General features: G+C 40.4%; 1 protein-coding gene across 2 annotated transcripts; it reads right to left on the bottom strand.

Moving 5' to 3' along the window:
• Nucleotides 1–1,765: 1,765 nt before the first annotated feature.
• LOC111909643 (protein GRAVITROPIC IN THE LIGHT 1) lies at nucleotides 1,766–4,515 on the bottom strand. 2 transcript variants are annotated; one of them, XM_023905425.3, is made up of 3 exons: nucleotides 4,295–4,515; nucleotides 3,927–4,016; nucleotides 1,766–3,279 (listed from the first exon to the last, which is right to left on the bottom strand). In XM_023905425.3, exon 3 carries the CDS (start codon nucleotides 3,277–3,279, stop codon nucleotides 1,990–1,992), a length of 1,290 nt encoding a protein of 429 aa, XP_023761193.1. In that variant the 5' UTR covers nucleotides 3,927–4,016; nucleotides 4,295–4,515; the 3' UTR covers nucleotides 1,766–1,989. The 2 variants fall into 2 exon arrangements, with proteins under 2 accessions (XP_023761193.1, XP_023761191.1); XM_023905423.3 differs by having other exon boundaries at nucleotides 4,351–4,515.
• Between the last annotated feature and the right edge of the window lie 10,072 nt (nucleotides 4,516–14,587).

The raw sequence follows: 14,587 nt of genomic DNA, 5'->3' as shown, positions 1-14,587 counted from the left end.
TTATCTTTTCACAACACTTTCATTTGAATCAAATATAAATCCTCTTTTTGTGTCTTGTCTTTTGGCCTCTCATGACGATTTCCTTTAAGGTCCTTGATACTTTTCTTAGAGGTAACGATGTTTACCTATTTGGTGGTTATTTAAAGATTACATATTTACATCATTTTACTATGACTAAATTGTTGTCGATACTGGGTATATAAGTTTTAAAATGTTTTTATTTTTTTGGTATTTGAGGAGATGTTATAATTTGTTTTAAAATGTTTTTATTTTTTTGGTATGGGATCAAGTATGAACGTGTTTGGTGTTCATTTCCAACGGAATCCAATGGAATTCAATATTCATTTCAGTCATATTGTATTGAGATTTATATTTCATTTTACAAAATCATGATTTTATGATTTTTATCTTATATCTACACATATAGAATGTAGATCCGATATTCATAGCAATGTATATATTAATTTTAACTACTCAGTATAAACTTACCAACTTACCCACAAAATTTTTATTTTTGTAAATTAATCCTATTTTTTTGCAATTTTTTTATTAGTTATTACAATTTAGAATTATCAATAGTGTTTTTATTTCTCAACCGTGGTTTCCACGAGTTTAAACCTAGTATATATATATATATATATATATATATATATATATATATATATATATATATATATATATATATATATATATATATATATATATATATATATATATATATTTCCAAATCTTACCGTTTGAAAAAAAACTCATCCAATCAAATTAGGAGAGAGAACATGGGAAGCCCTCCTCCCACTCCTATCCTGCACACCCATTTCCAGCACCCTCGGTGTTATTTTCCGAAGTGCGGGATTCGTTCCCGCATATGCTTCCCGCTAGGGGTGTAAATGAGACAAGCCAACTCGTGAGAAACTCGAGACCGACTCGAAAAATACTCGAAATCGACTCGACGTTAATCGAGCTGAGCTTGAGCTCGAGCTACTCGAGTACCTTATCGAGCCGAGCTCAAGTACAAAAATACTTAGTTCGTATGGCTCGCAAGTTTAGTCGAGTTTAGTGTAATTTACATATATGTCATTTCTTTATAATTGTTCATTTATAAGATATATGTCATTTCTTTATAATTATTCATTTATGACATATATATGGTTGATGTTATATTGATATTAGGTGATTAATAGTGGGTTTTTTTTGGTAGTTTGGACATCTATATGTGGAATGTTTAATATGTTTTACTCAATTTAGTGATTTTGATTTTTTTTAAATATTAGTCGAGCCGAGCTGAGCCGAGCTCAAGACTGTCGAGTATTTCACGAGCCCGAGCTTGAGCTTAAAATAAAGACTCGAGTCGAGTTCGAGCCGAGTTTCGAGCTCGAGTATTTTAGTCGAGCCAAGCTTCGAGTTTGGTAGTATTCAGCTCGACTCGGCTCGTTTACACCCTACTTCCCACTACACTCCGCATAGCCTTAAACACAAACCAGAGATGGATGAGAAAAGATTAGGATTATAGGTATTTTAATCCTGTGTATGAATAAGCATGTATGATCAGAGGAGAAGGGTAGATTCTAATGAAGTTAGATTAATAGCACCCAAAAGTTAAACATTGTCTTTTAAGCCGTCGGAATAAGTTTCAATCTTTCATCATCAATAATGCTGTTATGAGGACCATAATTTTCAAAAGAAACAATAAAGCTGGCATCCGGGTAAAACCATACAAGTGTCATCAAAGATAACCTAGTATATTACATAGTCACTATAACGGATATAACCCCAACCAATTTTTTTTTTCTTTTTTTTTTTTACAATACAGAAAAAACTAACTATATTTGTTTGTATTTTGTGAATACATAAATGGCAAAACTAATATACAAAATTCAATTATAACGAATAAAGTTGACAAATACACATTTTTCCACTACTACTATATTAACAAAATTGGAGACTTTTAACCACCATCAGACCGGTGACACGTGGAATCATATCCGGTGATCAAATCGTATACACCTCACACTGAATGACGGTCTTACCCAATTTAAACCCAGGAACCACCGTAAACCCCACCTCCGGCGAACTTCCCGCCGACAAAAACGCCTCTTCATTTACACTATCCATAAACACTTCAGAAAACCTACACCCTTTTGCCACCTGGAATACACTTGCCACGTGTTCAAACGAGAAAGCCAGACAATGTAAAACCCAAACCCTTTTCGCACACTCCAAAAACAAATCAAAAAAATCCGTTTCCGGGAACTCTCCAGCGTTGACCAAATCCCGTTGACTCAAATTCCCAAAAAGTGACATTTCCATCTTCGGATGAACCAGATTCAGATACTTCCACCGACAGAATCCCGCCAACTTCGATTCCGGTTCCGATGTCACGTACTCCCTCGCTTTCAAACTCTTCAATTCCGTAAACTTATCGAAGAAGAAACGTCGGCATTGGTGATTCCCGTGTTTCGAAAACTCCGGAAAGTTGAATCCGTCGTACATCTCTCTACACACGAATGACTCGAACGCGTAGCATATATGCGTCGGGTCCCAGTACACGACGTCCGGATGGATCGCGGTTGCAGCGGAATCCAAATTCCAGTTTGCTGATTCCATTCCGATGATCATAAACTTCACCAAATTCCGAATCGATTTTGTTGTTTGTTTAAAAACCGAGACAAAATTGGTAGGTTTCAATGACAAAAAATCGAAATTCCATAAATTGGATAAAGTTCCGCTTGAATTCAATCTTTTTTCAATCGATTTGTTTTCTCTTCTGTTTTCTTCTAATTTTTCTTTTAGAAAAATGATTTCCGAGTCCTTGAGCTTCGTTTGATTATCCAATTTCTTACACGTTATCTCGTATGTTTTCACGAGGTTCTTTTGTTCTTCGATTTCTGAAAAGAGTAGGGTCATTTCAGGGGTAGAATCGTCAAGATGTTTTTTTAAAAAGGATTGTTTTAATTCGGATAAAGTTTTCAAATCGGCGACGACGATTTGATCGGCTGATTGGATTCCTTCAGCGTCGTAAGGGAATTGGGCGTATTGTAATTGAGCGTAAGCGGATTTGATGGAAGAAATTGTGGCGAAAAGTTTGGAGATGAAGGCTGCCATTGTTGCTTTTTCACGAAGCTTTTCTTCTTTAATCTTCTCATTATTATTGATATTTTCCGATGTTTTTGTTTTCTGGAATTTATCGGAGAGTGTTGTAGATCGAATGTGGAGAACTTTTGCGAAAGTACGAACGAGTTTGCTTTTGTTGGAGGTGGAACGCTTCGTTGAATAATCCATCTGGAAGAAATGATTTGAAACGAGTTATGATTTGGTTGAATATAATGGAAGATTGTTTTATGATTTTTTAAATTAAATTACAAGTTGATAATTTAACTTAAATTGGAATGATAGAGAGCTAGGCATCTATGATGAACTATTCAAAAAGGAACTAACATAATAATCATCAGTTCCCATCAAACAGTTGATTGTTTACCATGTTATGTAATAATGTAATTGTAAATGCCTTTTTTGATAAAGAACTCACTATTCACTAACACTATTGATGAGAAAAGACAGGGGAAAAGAGAAAGAGAAAGAAAATGAAAATTAACTAATTGTCTCACTGGTTCAAGTTCTACCATGTAGGTCCCTTATGGAGGTTTTCAATAACACTTTCTACAACTGGAAACGCACAAAGGTAAAATCATGGAGTGATAACAAACAGAAAAGCACAAAAAGTAGATAATCGTAAAAGGACCCTTAGATAGATACGACAGGATGTTGATCTAATCGAATTAGAGTAGTCTTTTTCAATCAAAAATAGTGTGTTGAAACAACACCGATTCTCAAAAGTTTTTACAGCAGAAGTTGAAATCGATCAGAAATCATACAGAGTAACAACGTTTCAACGAACTCGTCATGTAAGTCTAGAAAAGAAAAATTACCTTAGGCGGTTGAAGAATTTCGAAACTCAATTTGACAGCGTCGCAACGTCAATCTCAGGTAGCCATGTCATGTTTCCGGTAATGAAGAACCTTTGATCAGAAAACAACGATCAAACACCTTGAAAAGTATAATATGTAACGTATATGCACACACATGTCTCTGAAAAGGAAAATCGTAAGCGAATCGGAAAACATATTCAAAGCCCTAGTTCACGTCTCCTTCTAGTTATAGCAAATTGGAATACCAATTGACCACAATAAACTAATGGTTTTTGGTATAAACTAGTGTTTTCCGATAATTTCCTATGGATTAAACAAATAAAACAGAAGATATCCTAATAGACAAATAGACATTAGAGATTCCTTACACAGATTCCAAAAGAATCGACATGAAAACGATTATCAATCCGCGTGGAACACCTACCAAATTAGCAAGACGAAGCTTCTTCGGTTGGTCTTACGAAGCCGATACACACTCCCACAAGCGTTTAATCGTCAAGAAGATTCTTCAATGGCGTTTTTTCAAGGTTCATTAATGGAAGAAATTTACAAGTTGTGTCAAAATGTCTGGGCGTATAGGAAAGTCATTCTGATTTTAAAACACTTAAAAGTTAGGTTTTAAGTCGTTTATTGCGAATTTGAAAATTACGATTTTACCCTTGATGTTAGCAGATGAGAGTTGAGTGGTATGGGATGCTTCAGTAATTTCAATGAACATTCCATCTTTGTCTGACTGGACATTGTTTTGGGCCCCTGTAATTTGTCATGGTTCGGCTGTTTGGGCCCAAATGAACAAAAAATCGGTGGAAAATGATTAGGAAAATGGAATTTCTATTTTTTTTTCATCTAAAATAATATAAAATAAAACGTCTAGTTAACAAAAGTTTAGTGTTTTATTTTCTTTATTGATTATATTATTTCCAAAGTGTGATTCTACCAAAGGACAGGACAAAACACGATTATAAAAATTAAAAGGCCAAAACCAAACTTCAAAGAAAATCATATAACTCCATGATATATCATAAGTAAAACAAGGATATGTCTTAGGTGCATTTCATGCATCAAATTTGCACAAAGATCTCATTTTTGGCATTGCATTTAGAAGTTAAAATCAAGTATTTTCACATATTTTCGGTTATTTCTAGTCTATCAAATGAACACTTTTATTAGTACACTTTATGGTGTTTTTCAAGTATATTTGAAGATTGGGATGCTCTTTGGGGACATGAAGGAAGCTCGGGAAAAAAATTGGAAGCAAATCGGGCAGAAATAAAGAAGTTGGAAAAATCAAAGCGGGCCAAAAACAGTGGGTATCATACGGGGCGTGTGAAAGTGTGTTGACCAACAATCAAGGCATTGACTTTCATTCACACGGGGCATATGAAGTCCAAAAAGAGCAAAATTCAGCATTCTACTTTTGAAGACTTTTCGATTACATCATCCTACTTTTCTTCAACATTGAGCGTGTGGATCCCGATAATTGTCTTTTGACAGTTTTTCCTGGTGACTTATTACGGGATTTTTAGGGGTTTTTTTTAATCATTCTCTCTTATCCCAGACGACTTGGAGGCAATTTTTATCAAAGGTTTTTGCTAGAATTCTCTTGGAAACATCTTGAAAACAATTTAGTTTTAATTATAAGTCAATTAATCTTATCGTTTGTATTTCTAAACTTTGGAACCAAGCTTTACCATGTCCTGATAAAGCCCTTTCATTCTAATTCTATAGTATGATTGTGTTTATGCTTTTAATCATATGAATTGATGTTATGTTCATGAATCTATCTAGTAACTGTAGTTTTGTTTTAGTTTAATGTTTGATCTAATTTTGGTTCTTGTTGTCCACTAAAATTAGGGTTATTACATTCATGTTATTCGATTTTATGAAATCCGTAATGGTTTTATGAAGTTGATATTAAGTGACAACATCAATTTAATTTTGTGATGATATTAATTTTGTTGTAAACAAAAATTTCATGTTTTACACTTCCGAATTTATGAGAAGTATCGAACATTGTTGGGAATATTCACACAAACCTTAATACAATTTTTCAATCTAATTCCAAGAGCTTGTGTATATTAGATTAATCAAGCTAGGATTAGTTCTAAGAGATTATTTTAATCAAATACGTTAGTAAATCGAAAATGCTAGAGCGTGTTAGTGTTTTCAAGTACCAACTTAGATAGATTTTGACTTAAATTCATTTCGTGATTGAATTGCATTACACATTAGTATACTATGGGATTGACACTCTTTTTATTCTTAAGTTACAAACTTTTTAATTGAATATATTTAATTTCAAATTCTACAAATCCAAACCAATCATCCCTTTGCCAAGTTTGGGTGTGATCTACTAGAGGTGTGACACTTTTGACACTTGCTCTTAAAGTTCAAGAACACTAGGAATTCATTGTTATTATAATATAACAATTAAGGTACGTATTCTAACCCTAGTTTTATGATTATCAAAAATAGTACATACCTCCTAGGGTTTTCCATTAGACGTTCATTAGTTGTATGTTCAATTAGAGAAAACATAGATCCAAGATTCAGATTGCATGTACAAATAGGAATTTTATTTGTTATACTCAAAACCCATCAACAATGACTGATTGTTCTAAAAAATTTCTAGGCTTGTTGGATATTTCTTTAGACTAGTTACCTATTTGAAAGCTTTAAACAATTCTCGATGAGCGCAATATATTTATGGCCAAATGGCATAAACAGCCTCGAGTTTGTCTAAAATGTTTGGTTTAACCCCTTGCCACAATTTAGGTCCAAAGAAACCGGGTAGTTGTCCAATTTGTGTTATAATTGTCCTATTACCTAATAAACATGTTTGTAACCGGTGACTCTTATTTAATTAGGAGGCTACGTGCCGGTAACCACAGTGTACGGGAAGATGGATCAACCGCTTCCCCCATTTACTCTGTATCACCCTTTATTACTCTCTATGCTAAATTAATTGTGAGCCCTAATTTACTCACACCTAAAATTACTCAAAATTACTCTCAAATTGAAATGGAGGCGACGTCACTGAACACCAAAATCAGTTGGATTTCAAAACCAAGGCGATGGATTTCTCAGACAATGTCTTCCAAGATGTCTTTGGTGGTTTGTACAAGCCATTCACAGGCCTGAATGAGATGGATTTCAATCTACACGGTATCTTCATTGATTATGAACCTCAGAACGAATTTCTTTCTCCACTGAACAAATGTAAGGATTCTTTTCTGAATGTACTTCTTAGTGATGATAATCTACGTAGTTCTAGCATAGCTGATGAGGACAGAGCACAATTTTATCATGTTGGTCATTGGAAAAGTGATGAAGAGGTTGTCAAAGAAAGAGAGAAAGTGAAGAAGAAGCACATAACTCATGATCCAAATACAAGATAGGATCTTATGGAACCCAATTTAGGTGACATGTTTGAGTCTATGGCACAACTAAAGTTTTGTATGCAAAACTATGCAGTGATAAACGGATATGAGTTGTATTATGAGAAATGTGACAACACAAGGTTAGTAGTGGGATGTGGAAATAGGGGTCAGGATAAAGAGAAAGTGAATCAGTGTCCTTTTAGACCGTATGCAGGGTGGATGTACGATGATAAAACAGTTCAAGTAAAAAGTTTGGTACAGACTCATGTATGTGGTAGAAAGTTCAAATTTGGAGCCATAGTTACCCCTGAATGTGTAACACTCTAAAAATTCAAGCCAATTTAAACTTTTCAAAAACAACCCAATTTCATTAAGTTATTACAAAATGGTTTTCAATACATTTATTATCAGAGTATTCCCAGAACCATATCATAAAACAAGAACATGAGGAGCGGTACGATCACGCCTTCGCCTTGTCACGGTCCCCTAAAGTACCTGAAAAACATTAAACCACAACTGTAAGCCCGAAAGCTTAGTGAGATACCCCCAAAATACCAACCACATATACCATACACATAACATATCATAACGGAACAGAACAACCATGCACTTCGGGTCTACTGTGTGACAGGTCCGCCGCACCGGGCCTTCAGTCCACCTGGTCCACCCTCCGAGTCTAGCCATATCCATCGAATTTGCAGTGTGGTTGGTCCGCCCGCAGCGGCCCTTCAACCCACCTGGTCCACTCTCTGATTCTACAGTATGACTGGTCCGCCCGCACCAGGCATTCAGCCCACTTGGTCCACTCTTCGAGCCTCGGCTCGTCTGGTCCGCCCTCGTGGGGCCTACAGCCTATCCGGACCGCTCGCTGGGCCTTCAGAATATCCGGTCCGCCCTGGGTATATTGGCCTACAGCACAAAGCAGGACCCGCCTCAACCCAACCCCAGTCCAACAACCATGTACACATAAACATTCAATCATATAACAACTCACATCCAATCAAACCGATCTAGCAGATCACATAACATAACATCATCCTAACCAGGATACCGACCTAACCGGTCACTAACATATCATCAACCTATATACCAGGATACCAACCTTAACCAGGTCTCTAACATATACCATCCTAACTACCAGGATGCAAACATAGCAAGCAATAACATAACAACGATACCCGGATTACAATCCGATAAAGGGCCGGCCTTGGTGCCGTAGATCCTGTCGATATAGTGAGGGTAACTCACCTCGCAACTGCCGACTGAAGAGATAAGATCACGTTGCTCCAACCTCTGACATGAACTTCACCACTGATCAATAACCAAAACACTGAACTCAATAAATACCAAAATATCCCTGGAAGACAACTGGTCAACACAAGACTATCTCTACTTGCCGAGTCACCCCGCTGACTCGTCGAGTCCCTACGCTCTGAAACTCCCATAACACGACTCAACTCGCTGAGTCCCAAAACTCTGAGTCTAATCCCACTTAACTCACTGAGTCATCCCTTGACTCACCGATTCACAGCTCAACCAGGAAAGGTTAGGACCTCACGACCAGACTCGCCTAGTCCAAGAACAGACTTGCCGAGTCCAAGGCTATCTTCAACCAACTCGCCGAGTTGTTCTTCCAACTCATCGAGTTTCTGCCTATCTTCATGCAACTCGCCGAGTACACCCATATGACTCACCAAGTACCACTAGCTCTTAACCCATACAGAGGCTTTCCAAGCCATGCAGGGTCTCAAATCCATAGATCTACTCTTATACAAGCCATCCATCATGTAAAGTGGCAAACTTTACGTGAATCCAAGGAGATCTAAGCATAATACACTCTAGGGCTAGGGTTTGGGACTAAAGGGCTTCATCAACAACTCTTGAACAGGGACTTTATGCTCTTTTGGATCATCACTACTCTAGATCTGAGGTAGCAACCTCAGATCTAACCTCCAAACTCAAGATAGCACTAAATATACTCCCAAAAATCCCACAAATGATAGATCTAGTTGGATAAAAGCTCAAGCAACGAATCATTACCTCAAGAGAAGACTCCAACAGAAGAATAAGCCAAAACCTTTTAAAACCCCTTACTCCAAGCCTCTTAATCTTCAAAGATCTCTTCAACAAACACTCCTTCAAGATCTAAATGCTCTCTAATTCTCTCATAAATGAATATTAGGGTTTCTAGACTTCAAGGGAGAGTAAAGAGGCTGGGGAGAGGGTATTATGTTCTTTATATAGGGCTCAACCCCTGGGATTAGGGTTTTCTCCACACAACACCAACTCGCCGAGTCCAGCCACCGACTCGCCGAGTTGGCCACTTAACATGAGACCAGAATCGCGACCCTACTCGCCGAGTCTACCCATGGACTCGCTGAGTTGACCATCCACATTTTCACTTTGAACCCTGAACTCGCACTCCTGAACTCGGGATGTTACAATTCTCCCCCACTTAAATTAGGCTTCGCCCTCGAAGCGTGCGGCAACACAACTCCAGAAACTACTCTCGCAAGGCACCACCTGGCATTAACCAAACCAGGTTCCTCAAAATACTACCACCGAAACCCGAAACCCAACTCTTCCCCTACGGTGTCCTGACCACCGCCTCAAGCCGGCCACCAGCTTCATCCTCTGATAACCACACTTATCAACCGAGTACCACTCCATGATACTTCACTCGTTTCAGATCACAACAATCACTTGACTCTTACGAGCTAGATATAACCCTGAACCACCAGGATCCTGACCCGGTACCACACTATTATCATTTTCCTCGCCAGACATATCCTTCACCGAATTCACTGCTGAGACTTAACCTGCTCCCTTTCTGAGTCCAACTCTATCCCTTGACAGGATGACACATCCTTCAGCTTTAGAGCAACCCCCATGAGTTCTCCTCCGCAATCACATACACATGCTGAACTGGCTCCCGCATCCTCGGGTTGGGAAAACCCGACAAACTAACGGCACCTCCAAACATCCCCCAGGATGAATTGCCACTACAAGCGTAATTTCTTGTTCACACCAAACTGGGAATCCAAGGCTCCATCCTTGCATGCCTTCCGAGCCTCTTCGGCTCTAAACCCTCGGAACTCCTTTTGTGACCTCAGCAGACATCCAACCCGGATGTGATTCCATACCACCGGCGCAAACACACTACTCAATAACCATAATTGGAACACCTCAATCATACCTCCGCACTACTGCTTTCACTTCCGTGAACTTACACTCCCTCTCGGAGCTATATACCTTTCCCTTTCCTTATCTAAGGAAATCTACTTGGCCGCCTTGTCACTACAACAAGTGCCACGGTGCTCGCCCAACGCTACACCATCCCCTTATAGCATAACCACTATCCTATGCACCACACATGCTCTGAATCTGCTCGCAAGGACTCTCGAGTCCATGCACTAGCTTCCACTAATCATGGTCAATACCCGGGGCCAGACCTTCTGTTGCTATCACATCGCAACATACTCATTCCATCTCCTCATACAGATCTATCATCACATGCAGAGTCTTCAGCATGACTGGACCGCCTTACCAGGCCTTCAGCCAATCTGGACCACTCTCAGAACCTTCAGCATGTCTGGACCTCCCTCCATGGCCTTCAGCTTGTCTAAACCGTCCTCTGAGCCTTCGGCCTGACTGGTACGCCCACTGGTCTTCAGTCTATCCGGACCGCTCAACTAGCATTCATCATCCCGAATTATCCTTCCTGGGAAACTCTCCCATGCATACTATTCTAGCCTTCTAGGGGTTCCGAACTCTAACTCCATCCTACATACTCAATCCCGGCCTGATCCTAGGCCTTCCACAATCAATTGCCCTTTTTACGAAACCCTTGGTCTGTATCCTGCCCCATTTTCCTGTCACTTGCTCATACCAGCCTACACTCTTGGCTGACAGAACCGTTGTTAAATCCCAAACAGCTAATCAACCTCTCATGCTTGTCGAACTTCCGGAGAATTTTCTAATTCTCCCCACTTAGAGCACTGACTATCAACCACCGGTCGCCATAACCGACCATCCTTAACAACCCTACACAACACTGATCATCTCGGACTTGAAAGAAGCCCGACCTTCGGCTAACCACTCCTCATACTGTAGATGCTAGCCGACATTCAGAACAAAAGCCTGATTTCCCACTAATAATCCCCAAGGATGATAACCAAAAAAACTCCCAATACCAAAACCCTTAACCATACCATAACCCTCAAGGAACAAACGAATACAATACCAAAAATCACACAACGAGACTAGCAGATATACAATACTCCATAATAATCACAAGATAACAAAATATCAAGAAGGAAACATACCCGCAGCTGCATCCGGCACCGCCCTGACCTCCTCTGCTGTAAGCTGAAAAGCACGGACCTGAGCCCTCGGGGGCTCCTCTCCACCCTGACCTCCACCCGTAATCCTCAAAGTGGCCGGTGCTGGAGCCTGCACCGGTCCTGCAACAAGCTGTGGACAGTTGACCCTCAAGTGTCCAACCTGATGGAAGTGATAACAAATCCTCAAATCCTGAACCGGGGCTGTCTGCCGACAATCCCTCGCATAATGCCCCTCCTTTCCGCACTTGCGGCATGCACCACCGAACCTACAAACTCCGGTGTGACCCTTCCCACACTTCCCACAAGTGTGGTTGCTCTGATCTCCCAATCTAGAATCAACGGTCTTGGACCGTTTCGACGCTGGCTGCGACAGCACCGGAGCCTACCTCTGCTCTCGCAACTGCAACTCAACCTCCAACTCACGCCGCCTGGCGGCCTCCTGCAACTCTAACAAGGTCTCGCACCTCTGTGTAGACACAAACTGCCTGATATCCCTCTTGAGCATACTCAAATATCGGGACATCTGAGCCTGCTCCGAAGCAAACTCAGGACAAAACATCGCCCTCTCAGTGAACATCCTGGTGATCTCCATCACCGATTCCGAATCCTGCTTCAGCTCCAAGAACTCCGGAGCCAACCTCTCTCTCTCAACCCGTGGAACATAATGAGTGCTGAACATCTCCCGAAATTGATCCTAAGAAACCGCAGCCCACTGTGCATCCGAATATGACCCCGTGGTCACTCTCCATCAATCCTTCGCCCCGAGCCTTAACAGGTTCAGAGCGCACCTCACTCTCTGATCCGCAGGACACGAACATGTGAAGAAACAGCCCACCATATCTGACAACCATCCGAATATGACCCCGTGGTCACTCCTGTTCCCGATCCTGATCCGGATCCGCTCCCAGCATACCTTGAAACCACCATACTGAAAATACCGCAAAACATCAGACGCTCTCCTAGAACCCCGGGAGACAACTCCCAACCCCACCCTAGAGGTTGTAGCTTCCTTGATACGCGTATGGGTCATGTGCTTTCAGTAGTATGGGCTTATACTACCTTCCACACCTACCCATATTTATATCAAGTATCACCACAACACCCTAGCGATGATCATACATAACAATCACTCAACCCTCACTCCTAGAGGAACACTGGAAATCTCATACAGAAAGAAACACTAGGCTAGCAGGCATCATAAATCAGGCAACTCTATCATGAAATTCCTGAAGATCCCTAGCCTAGTACTAGCATGTTGTTCTATCATATCTCAAAAACAATTATCTTGTATGGTATTTTGGGGTTACTTACTGGCTCCGGCTGATCGTACCTCCGCGTCCTCTTTTACTCATTTTGAAAACCATTTTAAATTCTCTTTTGAAAACTCTCCTTGATTTGAGACTGGATTCACACGAATGTTCCTCCAATTCACTCAAACCAAGGCTCTGATACAAACTTGTAACACTCTAAAAATTCAATCCAATCTAAACTTTTCAAAAACAACCCAATTTCATTAAGTTATTACAAAAAGGTTTTCAATACATTTATTATCAGAGTATGCCCAGAACCATATCATAAAACAAGAACATGAGGAGCGATACGATCACGCCTTCGCCTTGCCGCGGTCCCCTGAAGTACCTGAAAACATTAAACCACAACTGTAAGCCCGAAAGCTTAGTGAGATACCCCCAAATAGGGATGGCAAAAAGCCCCATACCCAATGGGGAATCCGAAACCCGCACCCGTTTTGACTGGAAAAACCCCAGGTTGACCGGGGATGGGGACGGGGATGGGGAATACCCAAATAAAAAAAGTGGGGATGGGGATGGGGATGGGGATACCCTTAATCCCCGACCCTGGACCCGCCCCCGACATATATTAATATATAAAAACAATACATAATGTATATTTATAGTATAGTTGATAATACATAAAATTTGATCTAGGTAACCTAACTCATTAGTAATTACTTGGTTTGAATTATACTTTTTACTTTTTCTTTTATCTAATTTAAACTCGTGTATATATATATTTTTCTCTTTGGTTGATCTATTTTACCTTAAATATCAATCTGATAATTCTTTTCTACTTGATTTTTCATGTATGTATTTAAATTTGGTAGAAAATTTATTTATATTTTTTATGCAATTTATGGGTACTTATATATTTTATAAAATCTTTAAACTTATGCTGGTAAAACTGAAATATAGAGTTTTTTTCTTACATAAAAGTTTGCATGTTAAAAGAGATAAAGAAATCCCCGTTTCCCCGTTGGGGATGCCCAGTCCCCGTTGGGGGTGGGGATGGGGGTTTATTTATATTCCCCGATGGGGAAGGGGATGGGGATGGGGATTGGGGTCCCCTGTGTTCCCCGCCCCCGTTGCCATCTCTACCCCCAAAATACCAACCACATATACCATACACATAACATATCATAACAGAACAGAACAACGATGCACTTCGGGTCTACTGTGTGACTGGTCCGCCGCACCGGGCCTTCAATCCACCTGGTCCACCCTCCGAGTCTAGCCATATCCATGGAATCTGTAGTGTGGTTGGTCCGCCCGCACCGGGCCTTCAACCCACCTGGTCCACTCTCTAAGTCTACAGTATGACTGGTCCACCCGCATCGGGCCTTTAGTCCACCTGGTCCACTCTCCGAGCCTCGGCTCGTCTGGTCCGCCCTTGTGGGGCCTACAGCCTATCCGGACCGCTCGCTGGGCCTTCAGAATATCCGGTCCGCCCTGGGTATATTGGCCTACAGCACAAAGCAGGACCCGCCTCAACCCAACCCCAGTCCAACAACCATGTGCACACAAACATTCAATCATATAACAACTCACATCCAATCAAACCGATCTAGCAGATCAACTAGGATACCGACCTAACCGGTCACTAACATATCATCAACCTATATACCAGGATACCGACCTTAACC

This window comes from Lactuca sativa, chromosome 9, assembly GCF_002870075.4.
Source record: "Lactuca sativa cultivar Salinas chromosome 9, Lsat_Salinas_v11, whole genome shotgun sequence".
NCBI classification, from domain to species: domain Eukaryota; kingdom Viridiplantae; phylum Streptophyta; class Magnoliopsida; order Asterales; family Asteraceae; genus Lactuca; species Lactuca sativa.
Note: the sequence above shows the minus strand (reverse complement) of the source record. Positions and strands in the feature narration are given on the sequence as shown.